The sequence below is a fragment of the Etheostoma cragini genome, chromosome 11 (assembly GCF_013103735.1).
Source record: "Etheostoma cragini isolate CJK2018 chromosome 11, CSU_Ecrag_1.0, whole genome shotgun sequence".
Lineage (NCBI taxonomy): Eukaryota > Metazoa > Chordata > Actinopteri > Perciformes > Percidae > Etheostoma > Etheostoma cragini.
Window position 1 is genome coordinate 24,526,959 of NC_048417.1, and position 17,172 is coordinate 24,544,130.

At 39.1% G+C, this 17,172-nt stretch overlaps 1 protein-coding gene and 1 pseudogene across 2 annotated transcripts in view; one reads left to right on the top strand and one right to left on the bottom strand.

Moving 5' to 3' along the window:
• The window catches only part of LOC117953252, a 4,820-nt pseudogene extending 4,242 nt beyond the window's left edge, over window positions 1-578 (top strand).
• Window positions 579-1,013: 435 nt separating this feature from the next.
• Window positions 1,014-17,172, bottom strand: part of rubcnl (rubicon like autophagy enhancer) — a 42,838-nt gene continuing 26,679 nt past the window's right edge. Inside the window, exons 9-17 of one of the 2 annotated variants that reach the window (XM_034885155.1) lie at window positions 14,707-14,843; window positions 13,736-13,800; window positions 13,574-13,613; window positions 12,669-12,746; window positions 9,535-9,655; window positions 6,991-7,052; window positions 4,920-5,073; window positions 4,533-4,608; window positions 1,014-2,037 (exon numbers count right to left, since the gene is read on the bottom strand). In XM_034885155.1, coding sequence (XP_034741046.1) covers window positions 1,934-2,037; window positions 4,533-4,608; window positions 4,920-5,073; window positions 6,991-7,052; window positions 9,535-9,655; window positions 12,669-12,746; window positions 13,574-13,613; window positions 13,736-13,800; window positions 14,707-14,843 — 837 coding nt within the window. In that variant the 3' untranslated portion in view covers window positions 1,014-1,933. Of the gene's footprint in view, window positions 2,038-4,517; window positions 4,609-4,919; window positions 5,074-6,990; window positions 7,053-9,534; window positions 9,656-12,668; window positions 12,747-13,573; window positions 13,614-13,735; window positions 13,801-14,706; window positions 14,844-17,172 lie in introns of both variants that reach the window. The other variant, XM_034885154.1, reaches the window with a different exon arrangement.

Genomic DNA, 17,172 nt, shown 5'->3' on the forward strand with positions numbered 1-17,172 from the left:
TGGAGATGGAGTTGCCCAAATTTGTGTCAATTGAAACCAACATGTGGGAGGAGATAGGTTTAAGAAGAGAGTGATGGACTTCAAAAATGCCACAAGATAACAGCAGAGCATAGTTTCTGTTCTATTGGGGCTACAGTTTGGCATAAGTTGCAACGTTGTAGCATGTAGGTCTCATTTGTTATGAGTTTGTAAAGTTTAGACTTTTAGATGGCTGTTGTAGCGCCACCATCAGGACACTTAGCACACAAATTGCACTGATTAAGTTTAACATAGGCCTGGACTTATGTGCAAACTTTGGTGAGTTTAGTGCATGGGAACATGGATTTCTTAGGAAGAAGAAGAAGAAGAAGAAGAAATAATACAATGCAGATTTGCTGCTTGGCCCCTAATGATAATAATAATAACAATAATAATAACAATAACAAAGGCTCATATGATGCAGCCAGGAGAATAGGTGACCAATGTCAGTGCCCTTTCTAGATCAATTTTGAAGTAAACTTATACCTGTTTTCTGAATAAGCACGCTTCAATGTTGTTGTTTTAAGGAGAAAGATCTGGACTCTTTCAACATCAACTAGAATATTTGGCAAAACCAATGGTCTACAAGTTCTAGAGAAGTCCGACTGCAATTACCAACAAGTCCCAGACAAGTTGTAATGGATTAGTCCATATCCATCTTCATTCGCAGCTATTTCTAGTTTTAGTTTTAGTTTTTGTGATATTTGCTTGTCCATTTGCTGCTACCACTTCCCTCCTACTACTGACAACTCCTGCTATCCACAGTGGATCTCTGGATCATTGGACACGGACCCTCTGAAACACGGTACCTCTGTACCCTGGATTCCCATTGGAATTTGGACTTGGCTTTTTCCTGTTGCATCCCCTGACTTGGACATTAGAATAAACGTGTTAAACTATTGTTTTTGTGTCTGTGTGGTCTGCATTTGGGTTCAACCTAGTTCCACATATAACACTTTTATAAAACAACACATATTTGACCTACACATTGAATTCTCACATAAAAAAAGTATCTGAAGTAAATTTAGTAATGAAATAGCAGATGAACAATGCATAAAATTCCTGAGATCTGTACAACCTAGATTCAAAAGACTAGCTGATCTCAGTTCAGTGGGGTAGCCTATGTAAATGTTGGGGCATGACAAAGACTAGAGACCAGAGCCAAATAAAGTAGGAGTCACATAGTTAACGTCAACTTTGAGCTGTGTTGAGATCTGCCAGTTTTCTGAGGCAGTGTCAAATTGTAAGATTTTCAGAGGACAGATGTGTCAATGGGATTTAGAGGTTCTATATATGTTCTCTTTACCCTCCAAACTGTCGTTTTTTCAACTATGTCAAGGTCAAATCAGTTTTGCATTCTATCACCCCTTTAAGCCCTACGTTTACTGTTTCCATCCAGACAACAATACATCTACACCAAATGTTTGTTGTGGCATGAAGGTGACTCAAAGGAGAGATTAGACCTCCTCAGACAGAGAGAAAGAGAGAAATCCTCAACGCAGAGGGGCAAATTATTCTATAAATTAACATATAGTGTTGCAATGTACTTAATCATTTGACATTTTAATTCGTAAAAGTCACCAGAAGTGCAGGACACAAGTTTCTGAAACCGAGAGCTAGAAGTCTGCTTTGGTTTTAAAGTCTTTGTGAATTGTTGTCAAAAAGTTGTCATCCAAGTTAGGGAGAATGGCTGCAAACACCAAACAAACGTCATAAAAATACAAGGAAAAAACAAAAGACAATTCAAAAAGGTTTTTGCACATAAGTCAGAAAATACACTCTTTAATTTCCACGGGAAACATGAAATACTTGTAGTTAAACATGTGAGTTTGTCTTCCCTGATTTGGTGATGGGTACAGAAATGCATCAGTGCTTTATGTGAAACAGTAATAAAAGTAATGCAGATGTTCAGACGTCACTTCACGGATCCATCTGGACGTTTCTTCCGTGATTGGATCCGTGCACATTTGGGACACTTCTTTTCTACAAAGCAGCGTTTGTGAAAGCAGGCCCTGCATACTGTAAACCAAGAAGCAAAATGAATAAAGTTCATATCAATCATATTATACAATAATCATGTCCCTGCTTGCTAAGCAGGAAGTAAGATGTATCCTAAGTACCAGATGTTTTTCCTAAGGAGGCGATTAGGGGGTGGATGTGTCAAACAAACGCAGAACTTTGGCCAGGACACCTGGGTTTAAAATGAAGTTAACACCAAGTTCTTCTACAAATCCCCTCGTTAGATTCTAACCCTAACCCCTAACCCTACCCCTAATTTGGGTCAACCCTAACCATGGGTCAACTTTTTAGAAAGGTCGTAGAGTGACGGGACCTAGACAGAAATGTTTCTCTAGGTCCCCTGAGCCCCAAAATGCCCTCTATTCATTTCTGGAATTTTACTTAATTGCCTTTTAAAATTTCCCTGAATGACCTAGAGCTTTCATTCTTGCGGCGCTGAATTCGTAAATATTTTTAGCGCACATCTTGATACTAATTTTGTCAAGATTACTCACCATGCAATATATGACCATACACCAGGGGGCGCTAAACGTAGTGGTTGGGAAAATGGAAGGCATTTTATAATCTGATCTATTTCCTTCATTTTTTTCTTTACATGCCCCTCACATGCGCCCAATTTTGGACAGGAAGGGGCTGAATTTTTGGTTCAAAGATGCCCAGGCTCAGCTTGTTGGGCCCTTTCCAACGATGCCTCTCTTGTGGCTCTACGGCACTCTCTACAAAAGTTGTAAATTCACCACTTCCCAGCATTAGCTCTCTTCTCGGGGCCCATTTGGGGCAGAACAATAGGAAAGAGACTTGGGACCCCTTCTGGCTGAACGCTGGGGTTGCACTGGTGACAATTTTGACACTTCAGACACAAAAATAAGTTATCAAACACTTATTAAAACATCTGTGTAATATTTTAGATTTGATAGATCATCATTTGATAGAATGATAATACATGAAAATCTGGATGTAGAGAAATTTGTATTCAAAATTGAAATCTGTGGGTAAAACTGCCTCTTTTGGGTCATTTCCTGGAATTACAGATAAAAATCTGGATTATATCCTTTTTATGTTTTGCTGCCATCTAGTGGCGATGCGTGAATTATGGAAGTATGCTTTTGTTATTTATTGTATACACGAAATCCCTACCCCTCCCATTCTAACACTAAACCATAACCCTACCCCCCTCACCCCAATTCTAACCTTAACCCCTAACCATACTCCCCCATTCTAACACTAACCCCTAACCCTACGTCCCCATTCTAACCCTAATCCCCGGTTAGAGTCTGACCCTAACCCCCCACTTCGAGTGACTTGCGGAGAGATTGCCCTATGATCGCTGCCTTCAGGGGGAACAAAAATCTTAACAACGTTTTAGTTCATACTAACCTAAAACAAAATAACCTAGGGAGGCGCTTCGAGGTTCAGATATTGTTTTTTTACGTCTTCCCCCACATTTTTTACTTCCAAAGCAGATTTGGTTTTAACCCGTGGCAGGTCCGGCAGCACACCACTATCAATGGTTTTTATGCAGTTAAGTTTAGGTGGGGGAGAAAAGAAATGCACTTTATTTAAAAATCGACCAACATCAGTGTATTTTTAACAAGGGCCATGGCATGACTGTTTTATATGCACATTTTAAACTCTATGGGCTTAGAGAGCAACAGAGCCTGGACCACTGCTCAGTCTCTGTCGGCGGAGAGGAAGTGGATCCACCTTTTAAAGACCATAAACCCCATGGGTCTAAATGAAAAATATTGAAGTTTTACAGCTTTACAATTAATACTTACCTTCCACTGCTCTGGTTTCCTCTCTCCTCAATTTTTATCTGGAGCTCCTTTGCTATTTTACTTTTAAAGCACTTTTAAAAACCTAACAATTAATTTATTTTTTACTTTTATTTTATCATACTTTATTAATCCAACAAGGGGAAACTGCACTTTACACTCTGTTGTTATTGCACACATTACACACAGGCCTGAATTACACACACGCTCAGAATCTATACATGCACTAATGGAGAGAGAGTGAGTGAGGGAGAGTGAGGGGCCTGCCCATGGAAAGGTGCCCCGAGCAGGTGGGGGTTTGGTGCCTTGCTCAAGAGCACCTTGGCAATGCCAAGGCGGGGAACTGGCACCTCTCCAGCTACCAGTCCACCACCATACTTTGGTTCGAACGGGGACTTGAACCAGCAACCATCCAGTTCCCAGCCCAACTCCCTACAGACTCAGCTACTGCCAAGTAATTCATTAAGTATTTTAGACCTTTCAAATGTTTTTAGTCATTTTTTAATATTAATAAAGAATATCCCTTTAATATCGGGAGACACTTATTTATACTGCAACACCGTGGCATTTCTTTGCATAATTTTATATTTTTTATTTATTTTAATTATATATCTTGTTATACTAGCCACCAGGCTAAACAGCCTTTCTAGGGGGGGGGGAACCCTGTCCTTTACTTTAAAGTAACAAGCATGTGTCAGTGCTTACCTGGACAGCGCTTACATGTGTCACTCTGAAAAGGAAAGATGATGTCTCTTTCTCTGCAGAACTCACAGATAAAACCTCTGGCCAGACACAACTGTGTGAAGAAAGGAGGAGGATGGTTCAGATCAGAGGGGTTGATTTCCCAGCCTCTCAACCAACTTTCTCTCAAATACTGTGTGTCATCTTTCACACAAGAGAATTTCTATTTGCTGCAAAAAAGCGATGAAATACATAATGCTTTCATGTCTGTAGTGAATCCAATCTCATCCTCATAAAAACACAAAAGTCACACAATAACACAAACTAACCAACTAATACACTCTATTTATCATGAAGATTAAGGGATAATTATAAACTGCTGTAATTGAAATATACTGTATGTATTTTGTAGATTTCCGTGCTGACCTCACAGTTTTCAACGTGTTCAATAGCAGAGTGTAGCAGCGCTCTGGCCTGAGCCATAAGCTGACCCTTCTTCACCCTCAACAAGTCCTCCATGGAAAAGAGGTGGGGCTGCTCCGTCAGGTGAGCAGGAAGTTGTTCAAACTCTGCCATCACCCTGAGACACAAACACACTGAAACTCTTTCCACTTGATGGCACAAATCTTCGGCTTCTGGTTGAACGGGAATATTTTATATATAGTTTGTTTATTACATTTTCCATTTTAAATATGAGGATGTATCTCCTGCCTCCACTAGGGGGCGCTCATTTATGAAACGCTCCCGTTTCATGTATGTCGTATGGTTTGGAGGACTTGTTGGTAAAACACTATTAGACTCTATAAAATACATATTTGGGGAAAAAAAATCCTTAGGAAAGCATCCACTGCTTCAATTACCAAGTGACAGAGACATCTGCAGAGGCAAGCTGCTTGCTGTTTTTAAAAAGTTCCTCTCTTTTTTACCCTTTTGTTGTCTTGGGGTCAAATTTGGCCTACTTTCAAAATGTCTATACCAGAAATATGGGTTTCTCTTTAACTATTTTAATTATCTCAAAATAACACGGATCATTCCATACAACGGGCTTTGCAAGTACAAGATCGATGTATTCGGATCTTTACTTTAATTGAATTTTTGGGGGTTTTATCCAATGTTTTGAAACAATAACCATTTACCTATACAAATCTGTGGTTATCCTTCCTTTATATATTATAATATTAGTCTAAATTTTTTCTTAAATAATTCCTTAAATAAATCTTTTTTTTTAAATGAACAATTAGGTAATTTCCTATAAATTAGGTTTATTGACCATAAATTCCAACCATGTGTAAAACTAGTGGAAATGAGTCTGTTAGTGGTGTTTATACATGGTAGTGAAAAGAAGCACTAAAAGTGTAGAAAAAAGACAAAAACATCATAAAGTGTTGATTTTGACTAGTGAGGATCCGAGTGCATGATCGAATGGAAGACAACACAAGGGTGAAGAGGTCTGCTTGTCAGTGGAGAAGGAAGTACTCATAATTTGATAAACTAAAAGTAGAAATACCACAGTGTAGAAATTCTCTGCCATGAGTAAAAGTTCAAAATGTTTTGTGAAAAACTGCACTGAACTCTTCATTGAATCGAAATCAGAGGAACCTTTTTCCTTCATTTGTTATGAGCTGAACTCAAAGATCTATACTTTCTCTATGTACACAAAAGGCTTATTTCTCTAAAATGTTGTTCATAAATCTGTCTAAATCTGTGTTAGTGAGCACTTCTCCTCACAGGTGTGGCACATCAAGATGCTGATTAAACACTATGATTATTACACAGGTGTGCCTCAGGCTGGCCACAGTTAAAGGCCTCTCTAAAATGTGCAGTTTTACTGTATTGGGGGGGTCCAAAACCCAGTCTGTATCTGGTAAAATGGTTAGGGTCTCTCTCTCTCTCTCTCTCTCTCACTCTCTCTCTTTCTCTCTCTCTCTCTCTCTCTCTCTCTCGACCTAACGACAGTTCGTCATTGTAACCAAAAACGACCCTCGCATTCGATGGCATCTGGCACTTTGACAAGGTGTTCTCTTCACAGATGACCCCTAACTCTGGACAGTGCTCACTAACACAGATTTAGACAGATTTATGAACAATATTTCAGAGAAATAAGCCTTTTGTGTACATAAAAAAGCCTTAGATCTTTGAGTTCAGCTCATGAAAAATGGGGGCAAAACAAAAGCGATGCGTTTATAATGTTCAGTATATGACCAAAATCCAATTGACTCCTCTATATATAAAAAGGTAAAATGCCTTATTACATTCTAACTAGAATAACCCCGAAACATGGTATGTGTTGTGTGTTTGTGAAAGAGAGGGATACATCTCTCTGCCCAGGAGCTTTTCCGATGAGGCCACTGGATGACGCCAAAGTTCAACTGTTTTTAAATCCTTCACCCAGTGGCCTTGTTACTGTAGCTCACAATCTCTAAACAAGGACAGTAGTACTACATCCTATTTAACCCAAAGGTTGTTCAATGAATATAAACATAATTGTTAATTGTACCTTCCAGATAACCTGCAGGCTGTCAGCAGCTTCTTGATGCCCATCAGCTGATCCTGAAGCTCCTGAAGGAGAGAGGAACAGGAGGAAGGAAAGAAGGTCAAGGTCAAGGTCAAGGTCAAGGTTTATTTATATAGCACATTTACAAACAGTCGCTACCGCCCCAAAGTGCTGTACAATTATAGATAACAACATAATAAAAGGGCATAACAAATATCCGGAAAAAAACATCTAAAACTGAATATACCAAAAACAACAAAAATACAACAAATAAAAAGCTTTGCTCAAGTCAATACAACAACAAAATGTCACAGCTCAGCTTGTGTTAAAAGCCAGTGCAAAAAGATGAGTTTTTAAAAGTGATTTCAAACTCTCAATAGAGGAAGCTGCTCTAATGTTCAGAGGGAGAGAGTTCCAGAGCTTAGGACCTGCCACCGAGAAAGCTCTGTCCCCTCTGGTTTTCAGTCTGGTTCTGGGACAGTCTAAAAGCAACTGGTCAGCGGACCTGAGTGCTCTGACTGGAGCGTGCAAAACCAGCATATCAGATAAATATGATGGTGCCAGCCCATTCAGAGATTTAAAAACAAACAATAAGATCTTAAAATGGATTCTAAAAACCACAGGCAGCCAGTGGAGAGACGACAGTACAGGGGTGATGTGGTCATCGCGCCTTTTTCCTGTCAGCAGGCGTGCAGCCGCATTTTGGACTAACTGTAATCGGCAAACTGAAGACTGCTCAAGGCCATAGTACAGTGAGTTGCAGTAGTCCAGGCGATTTGTAATCAAGGCATGCACAACTGTTTCCAGTTGGCTATTGGGGCAAAGAAGGAAGGAAGGAAGGATGGAAGGACATTAACGACAGAAGAGCAGTCAATAGAAATAACAGAATGAAGTTAATGTCGCTGTTATGTTCTCTGTGTTGGACCTGCTTTGAAGTGATTCAAGAACATTTTACTGACTTTTTGCCAGTGATGGAATAAGTAAGGTGATATGTGATGTAAAAAAACAACAATGTGAAGACGTAACAAGTTAAAGTCCAGCATTCATTTGTCTGCAGTGCCTTAGTAGACGTACAGAAACATTATAATGGTGGAGCAGCATGTTACTGTTGTAGCTCCCCACCCTGAAATCTGGCGCTCTAATACTTCGTCACCTTACTTCCAGCTCTTCTCCAATCATTATGGTTCCATACAACGAACATTTTTGCATCAGTATTAATTTTTGGGCCATGCTGTTGAAATGTGGATGGTTCCCAACAATGATCCTCACAAGTTAAAGTTTTTTTGACCATTTTATAGCATTTAGAGAGAAACAAATTAGGAAAAGAACTTTGAAAAAGTGAAAAAAAAGAGAAAAATACAAAAGTGACTTAAATGTGAACAAATGTGAAATAAAGTGACAAAAACTGGAAAAGATGTCAAACAAAAGTATCAAAAATGATGGATGTAAAAATAAAAGCTTTGAAAATTTGGGAAAAACACGGAAATTTCAAAAGGCTCAGAAATAGTTGACAAACATTGAAAAAGTGACAAAATCATTGGGGGAAAGACCCAATAGGGTCAAAAAAAGACAACTATATCGTTGATAAAAGGTTTTTCATTTTAAATTTCGACTCAGAGAAACAAAAAATTCCTGGTCAGCGGGAAGACAATACGAGGGTTAAAAAACTTAAGTTCAATTGCTGCCTTGAAAATGTGAGTAAACCCAACGTTAACAACAGTTTTGTTTCAACTCACAAAGTTATAGAATATGTTTGATTAAAGATAATTTATTGTTTGACCTTGATACTATGAGATCCTACAACTACCAATATTACATTGTGTATTCAAGGAAACTTGCTTCCTCTTTAACTCCCTTGTTTAAGTTGAGATAACTAACTGTATTCATAACAAATGTGTTTTCAAGTTAGGTGTACTCATTTTTTTAAGCCAGCATTTAAACCTATACTTTCAAATGAATCAGACTAATGTTTTTATTTCCATCCCACATCTCAACTAACAGCAAATTCACCAATTTCCCAAAAGATCACACTGAATAAACTTAATAAAAATAATAATAATACGCCTTTCTTGGCACTCAAGGACATCGTACATACATTAAATTCTATGTTCTTATTTATTTTTTAAGTAAAGGTATTTAAAAACGTTTTTTAAACCTCCATCAAAGCATTTTTCAATGCACTTGTACATGAATGAGACAAGCCTGCAAGTCAATGTAAATAAAATATTTATCTCAAAAGGGATAATTAGAAAATGATTATCCATAATTGTCAAATGTGGCAAAATAGGGCCCAGATTCAAAATTGCATATACATGCCCTGGACACTGTGTTCTTAAATGTTTGAGCTAATGACTACTGGATGTTCAGTAGCGTTGATTTATTGACTGGCTATGTGTATGATCTGAAAGCAGAGTCATGTGTTTTGGGAATATAATTTGAGAATTTGGTTTTGTGTCTAAACTTTTGAGAAAATGGGTGAGGGTTTCAAGAAATGTGTATTAGCAAACGGGTGAAATTGACCAGAGGACAACACAAGGGTTAACTCACCCTGAACTTTTGGAGCTCCTTCACTCGGCTGTAGAGAGTCTTACCCACGCAGGTCAGGTCAAACAGAGGCTGCTGCCACACGGACTCCAGCAGCTGTTTGGAGAAATCACTCACAGGGTATCTGCAATATTAATATCATTATGAGACATTTAATGAAGAGATGACTGAAACTCCAACAGTATTGAATCATACATAAACAAGCATGCTTCAAGAATTAACATTTGTCATGAAAATTAGTGTTAATGCTTTTGTTACTTGATCTTAGGTCTTCTGTCAGATCCTTAACTTAAGAAAAATAAATACCACACTGTAGCAATACTTTCTTTGAAGTGAAAGTCCTGCATTGAAAAAGGTACTTTAGTCTGTAGTATCGTCAGGGAAATGTAGTTAAAGGATTAAAAGTAAAGAACTCTCCTTCCATTGTACAAAGAGTAAAGGATTCTAACAGCTGTGTGATTAACCCTCCTGTTGTCCTCGGGTCAAATGTATAATTTTTAACCAAATTACCATAAAAAAATTGATATGATTCCTTACAACGCTCTTTGCAAATACAATTGATCACTTTCATTCAGTCAAAATAGTTCATAGATTCTGCTTTTTTAACTCAAATATAAGGAACTTCACAAAACTTTAATATTTTACTGTCATGAATGGTACTGCCAAAAGGTGTTATTATAGATTTACTTGATAGATTGTTGCAGGGCTATACGTTAATTTGAATGTCTGTTAACAACTAATTGCCGTCATCCTTAAGGGTTTATGAAGTGGTTATTGAAATATCATGCACTATGGATGATTTGGCCATTTTTATGGCTAGAACAGTAGTTTTTTTCCATTTATATCATGTTTCTATTGTGGAAAATGTTGTTTCACTAGGTTTTTACATGGGTTGGACCACTGGACATCCAAATAACGCCCCACAGGCCGTCAGTCTCCATAGGATTACATGGGAAAACTCGACCCCCCTACCTTGTGGGCCCAAATATATTTTTATCTTTCTAAAAGTGTTTTTCTATGTCAAACCTCTAGAAATAATTGTATGAACACAGATACAGTGGGGTTCAACAGTTTGGGAACCCCAGATAAAAATTTGTATTAATGTGCATAAAGAAGCCAAGAAAAGATGGAAAAATCTCCAAAGGATTTCAAATGAAAGATTAGACATCCGTATAATATGTCACAAAAAGTTAGATTTTATTTCCATCATTTACACTTTCAAAAAAACAAAACACAAAAAAATGGTGTCTGCAAAAGTTTGGGCACCCTGCAGAGTTTCTAGCATGCACCGTCTCCTTTGGAAAGCTGAGACCTGACAGTGTCATGGATTGTTCTCAATCATCGTCTGGAAAGGTGATGTCAATTTTTTTTTTAAGATAGTTTTTTCTGGGTTTTTCCCTTTATTAGACAGAGACAGTGGATAGACACGTGAAAGGGGGAGAGAGAGTGATGGGGGACGACACGCAGCAAAGGGCCGCAGGCCGGAATCGAACTCTGGCCGCTGCAGGACCGCTCCAACATGGGGCAAGCACACTTACTCAGTGAGCTATAGGCCGCCAGGGGATGTCAATCTTAACGTTTTAAATACCCAGACGCATCTGACCTTGCCCCAACAATTAGCACCATGGGTTCTTCTAAAGAGTTTGTAGTGCAGCCAGTGGCACAAGGAACATTTCACAAGTGAAAGGAAAAATGGATTCAATAAGATTTCAGCAAATTTTGGACACAAACTTGATGCCATCTGTAAAAAAGCTGACGTTAAAGAGAGGATGGGTTCTACAAATGGATAATGATCCTAAACACATTTACATCAAGAGGCATAAAATGGAGGTTTTGCCATGTCCTTCACAATCTCCTGACCTAAACATAATTGAAAATCTATGGATAGACCTTAAAAGAGCAGTGCGTGACATACAGCCCAGAAATTTCAAAAAACTGGAAGACTTTTGGAAGGAAGTATGGGCAAAGATACCTCAAGCAAGAATTGAAACCCCATTTTTTGCATTTCCAAGCTTTGATACATGCCTGGGGAGGGGGGGGGTAGAAGGTATTAACTCTGCAGGGTGCCCAAACTTTTGCAGACGCAATTTTTTTGTTTTCTATTATTTTGAAAGTGTAAATGATGTAAATAAAATCTAACTTTTTGTGACATATAAGACAGATGTCTAATCTGTCTAATTTGACGTCTTTTGGACATTTTTCCATCTTTTCTTGGCTTCTTTGTAGACATTAATACAAATTTTTACCTTGGGTGCCCAAACTTTCAAACCTCACTGTATTTGTGCATTTACTTAAAATCCATAGAGTTACAGCCAGGTTGGGGACAGTTGAAACAGCTGTTTTAACCGTCCCGACATAGACATATGCCATTACAGCCTGTTTTGGTTTCCATGTAAACAAGTATGCAATATGAGTCTGGGATTGTGGAGAAGACTAAATGGTCTACTTAATAAGCATGCAGTCAAACCTTTAAATGAAAAACACTCATTAATAATGACCACTAATGAAGTTTACTTTTGACCATCAAAACTCATTTATAGGCTGTAACTACGTGATAGAAGGAAATAAAAGGAAGCTGTTTGGCTGATAGAAGGAGGTTAATATGTTCTATGTTTTCACCTGAGGAAGTCTGTCTATCATCATCGCACTCGGAGAAAAACTGAAATATTTCATCCATCCCGCGTTTCAATCGTCCCAGCTCTCCCCTAACTGAAGCTGTCAGATGAATGTAGTGGAGTAACTGAAGTAACTAGTAACTAAAGCTGTCAGATGAATTTAGTGGAGTAACTAAAGTTACTAGTAACTAAAGCTGTCAGATGAATTTAGTGGAGTAACTAAAGTTACTAGTAACTAAAGCTGTCAGATGAATTTAGTGGAGTAACTAAAGTAACTGGTAACTAAAGCTGTCAGATGAATGTAGCGGAATAACTAAAGTAACTAGTAACTAAAGTAACTAGTAACTAAAGCTGTCAGAAGAATGTAGCGGAGTAGAAGTACAAAGTTAAAAGACTCATATAAAGTGCAAGTACCTCAACATCTGGACATAGGGACAGTACTGGAGTAAATTAGTAACATTCTACCGCTGCATTTTAACTTCATGTTTGACTAACATTCATATCCATAATGTAGTTTACTACCTGCCAAAGTCCCAGCAGGACAGAAGTCGACCTGGAATCACAGCCTCAGAGCCGCCGTGGCAGCAGTCGCAGAAATACCTGACAGTGGAATCACAAGTTATTCCAATCATTGGATTCAGCCTAATGATACCAAACGCGCTGCACGCTTAAAGAGAATATACATAACTCTTGTGTTGTCTTCTCGTCCATTAACTAATTTTGTCATCTGTACAAAAATAAAGAAACGTTTTTGGCGCTATTCCAGGTGTTTTTGTCCGGTTTGGGTTACGTTCTTGACTAATGTGTCACTTAAAGGTACATTCTAAAAACCCACCCAAAATCCTTCCCTAACCCTAATGAAACGGGTTAACCCTGCGAGTGGAAAAGAGACGCCAAATCCATCCCGACCCAGAGCCTCAAAAAGTGAGTCCAGACCAAGCTTGTTGCAATTTTATAACAATTTCTTTTATAGTCGTATACCCTTTATTAAATCCCTATGGGGAAATTACAATTTACACTCTGTTGTTATTAAATTCTGCACACAGGCCTGAACTACACACATGCTCAGGTTTTACAGGTTTTTAGGTGGGTGGGCTGTGACTGCTGAACAGGCTTGAATGGGGGGGTCAGTGCCCTGCTCAAGGGCACCTTGGCAGTGCCAAGGAGGTGAACTGGCATATCTCCAGCTACCAGTCCACACTTTGTACTTTGGTCCCCAACCCAAGTCTCTACGGACTGAGCTACTGCAACCCCCCTAAAAGTGTCAAATATCACCACGGATGAGATTCCATTTTGAATGAGTTGAAAGTCCCCGGCGTCTCACTAAGTCAATGACATATGGCAAAGGCCTCTGACCATGCATTGGGGTGTGACGCCCTGGGAGTGAAACTGTGTTTTGTATAATAACATCAGATTATTCAACGTACCTGCCGAGATATTCACAATACCGCAGTTTCTTGATGTACCCTGGTGGCAGAGAGATAGAGGTAGAGTCAGACAGGCTTTCTTATAGTTCTCTAATTATTGCTTTATACCATACAGTGTCGCCCTGTCACACAATTTAAAAATGTTTCCAGTTTGATACTCACTAGGCTCCACCGCTGTCCCACAGCCTGCACACAGGAAGTGCTGCAGAGCAACAACCTCACTGCGTCTGGAGGAGGAAACCGTCAACTTTGAATGTCCATATATCCATATATATATATATATTTTTCTTTTATATTTGTTTTCAGTAAGTATCGTCAGATGTAGTTAGGTTTGGGCATCAAAAACCAGTTTTGAACTGGAACCGGAACCATCTGACCATTTAAGAATGTACGATTCCATTTTTTATTGTAATCGTTTGGAAAATTAGTTTTTTTTATTCTGATTGTCTTTGTTCCAAATTTACCACCCTCAACTTTGGGTTTCCGTATTCCTTCCAGACCGATTCCAGTTGTTTTGAAGCCATGGAGCACGGAAAATGGCACTCTAAAATGTGAATTTATTTTACTTGCCTGTAAAATGCCTGGTTGAACTAAATCATCATTGAATCAAATTAAAATGTTCCTCTTATCTGTGCAATGAGCATGTGACCCAATTCAACTGTTACCCTCAAATTATCGAAAGTAAGAATCATAATTGTGACGACCCCTCCCAATCTGCCCGCCTGTCATGTTCTACTCCTTTGTCTGCAGGTACTGGGAGTAGCATAAGGCATAAAAGCCTGCCCCCCGGGAGTCTCACTCTCTCTGTCAGCATCCATCCACATATGGTCTTTGTCTTGTTTTCTGCGTCATACAACACACATCACACCTTTCATTCATCCATCCACACAAGGCAAACACAACTGATGTCTTCTACACTTACACACCCCACCATTACACTTAAATTGAGTTAAGTTGGGTTAATAATCTATTTAGTTAAACAAACTACTTTTGATTAATCTATCTGTGTGTGACCTCTCTTTTGTTGCCGGCCTTGAGCCAGACGGTAACATAATGAATTGAAAGGAAGAATTGAGATTGGAACCCCAATTGTTAAAATCCAAACGATGCCCGACCCTAGACAAGGTGAGCACCTGTGTGTCGGCTGAGCAGTGAAGATGATCTGGAAGCGTGGGGGGGCCCAGCTCAGGGATCCTCTCATCCTGGTCCTCAGTCTGATCTTCTCTGCCAGGCTTTCACTGCTCACCGCCACTCCTCCAGTTCCTGGCAGCTGGCAAGACATTTGGTATTGGGTGGGTTGGTGATGGCGCAGTGGGTATGACACGTCTTTGGCGTGGGAGATCTGGGTTTGATTCCCACTGCGATCCATCAACCAATGAGTTCCTGAGCAAGACACTTAACACCTAGTTGCTTCAGAGGTGTGTAGCCTCTGCCACATATAGCAATTGTAAGTCACTTTAGATAAAAGCGTCAGCTAAATGACATGTAATGTAAAGGTATTAAATGACAAGGAATTTTTCTTTATGTTTAATACAAAAGAAGTCAAGTTGGTTGGCGCCAGAAATGTTTGGAACCCAGGCCTAACCTTGAGGAATACAAAATAATTCATATATAAAAAGAAATGGTTTTCACTTTTTACTACCATGCTGATCCCACACATTGAGCCTCATTTACCAATATCTTAAGTTTTTTCTTAAATGTGTTCTTAAGGAATTTCCTAAGAAATGTCTACGTCTGACTCATGACGTGTTCTTAAACAGCAGAATTGTTCACAGATGTGTTTTTAAGAGTGATGAATTCCCATGTCTTTGTGAATTGAAAGCTCATGCCTGTTACTCTTATTTGGCATAGGTAAACACCCTGTTGATTCCCATAAAAGGGCATGAGATTGCAAGCAGTGTTGTCAAGTCCACTTATTATAAGTGACTTCGGGCTTGTTTTTCTGTAAAGTTGCTAACAAATATTGGTAGTTGCGGGTCACGTTTTTTTTGGGCTTGTTACTAAAGTGTAGTTGCTTATTTGGGCTTATTCCCAGCTCCATAATAAGTTGTCAAACTGATTTTTTCTATGTTATTTAAACTTGGGAGTTTGTCTCTGCCTGTTCCCTCGGTCCTTCTCCTTTTCTCATACACACTAGAGACAGCAGAGTTATTTTTCTTCCGCCCACTTCCTGCTTCTTATTGGCTCCGACCCAAATGGCAACGAGTACTAGCCAATCAGAGGAGGAGCCGGGCAATCTGTTTTTTTCCGGTTAGGAAAGTGTGCGAGTAGCAACTGATGGTGACTGGACTGTAGGAGAGTTGTTGGATGAATAAATGCCCAGAATAAAGTGGGTGAAATATAAGAAGAAATATAACAAAGACTGGAAAAAAGAGAAAGGAGGTAAGAAAGGATTCAACCCGTCGTAGGGAGCAACTCAAAATCACTGTGAAAAAGTGTATGTTTGATATCCCATCAGTTTTCTAATGTTAAAAGGTGGTTAAACTCTCTCTTGTGGTCATTGTCCTGAAGCTCAGGGGGCAAAAATAAATAAACTCTACCGTTTGTACAGTTTACCAATCTGTCCACATGGATGTAAATTGACAATCCGTCCCCACGGATTGTAAAACCGTGCAAACAGTTTGTATATTTTTCTCTTCCAGGATCTTGAGGGGGGCCCCATAGAAAAAGTTTCTTGTTTTGGGCTTTTTTTCACAGACCTGGTTGCACATTTGTTTTGGGAGATCTGGCAACATTGATGGCAGGGCCATGTCTTGTGCACCCTTAGAGAAATGTCCGAAAGACATGGCAATGACGGTGGAGGCCTTGACTCCAAAAGATAGAAAAACTTTGAAGTGGAGGTACTGCTGCAAGAAGTTAACGAAAACCGAGACATCATATTTAGTAGCGTCAGCAGTGGATGTTAAGCAGGAATGAAACCGATGCATGGAATGCAATTACTCATGCAGTAAATGCTGTGTCCGGAGAAGGGCGCAGAACCAAGGTAGAAAAGAAATTGTTTGATCGGCAATCTGAGGCCATTTTATTTTTATTTCAAAACATAGACGATACTCTTGGCATATAAATAGCAAGATCAATCACTTATTTTTGGTCCCCTGTGAACATAATTGATGGGAATTTTATTTATGCACTTTAGGTCTAGCACAATTCAGAGTGCTATACAAACAAGCAATAGTGTGTATTTAATAAAACAAACAAACGTATAATTATGTGTAAAATAAACGCTAATAGGAACGGACAAAAACAAGCATAACTAATTGTTTTGAGCAAACACGCCTGCTCTCAATTGTGCATAAGCGTTCTCTTGAGTGTGCGTAGGTTCTGTTCTTACCTAAGAACAAATCCCAAATAAGAAAACATTGGTGAATGCCAGAAACTTTGTGAAAACTGCGTAAGTGGGGTTTAAGACAACACATTCTCACTCCCATCTCGTAAAGTACGGGCGCTTGGTCAGCTGCCTTTGTTGTTGTTATTGACGTTAAAAGTCTCCTTTAGCAACATGTAACACGCGCTTGGTCATGTCCTTTAGCGTCATATAACACACGCTTGGTCGTCTCCTTTAGCGTCATATAACACACGCTTGGTCGTCTCCTTTAGCG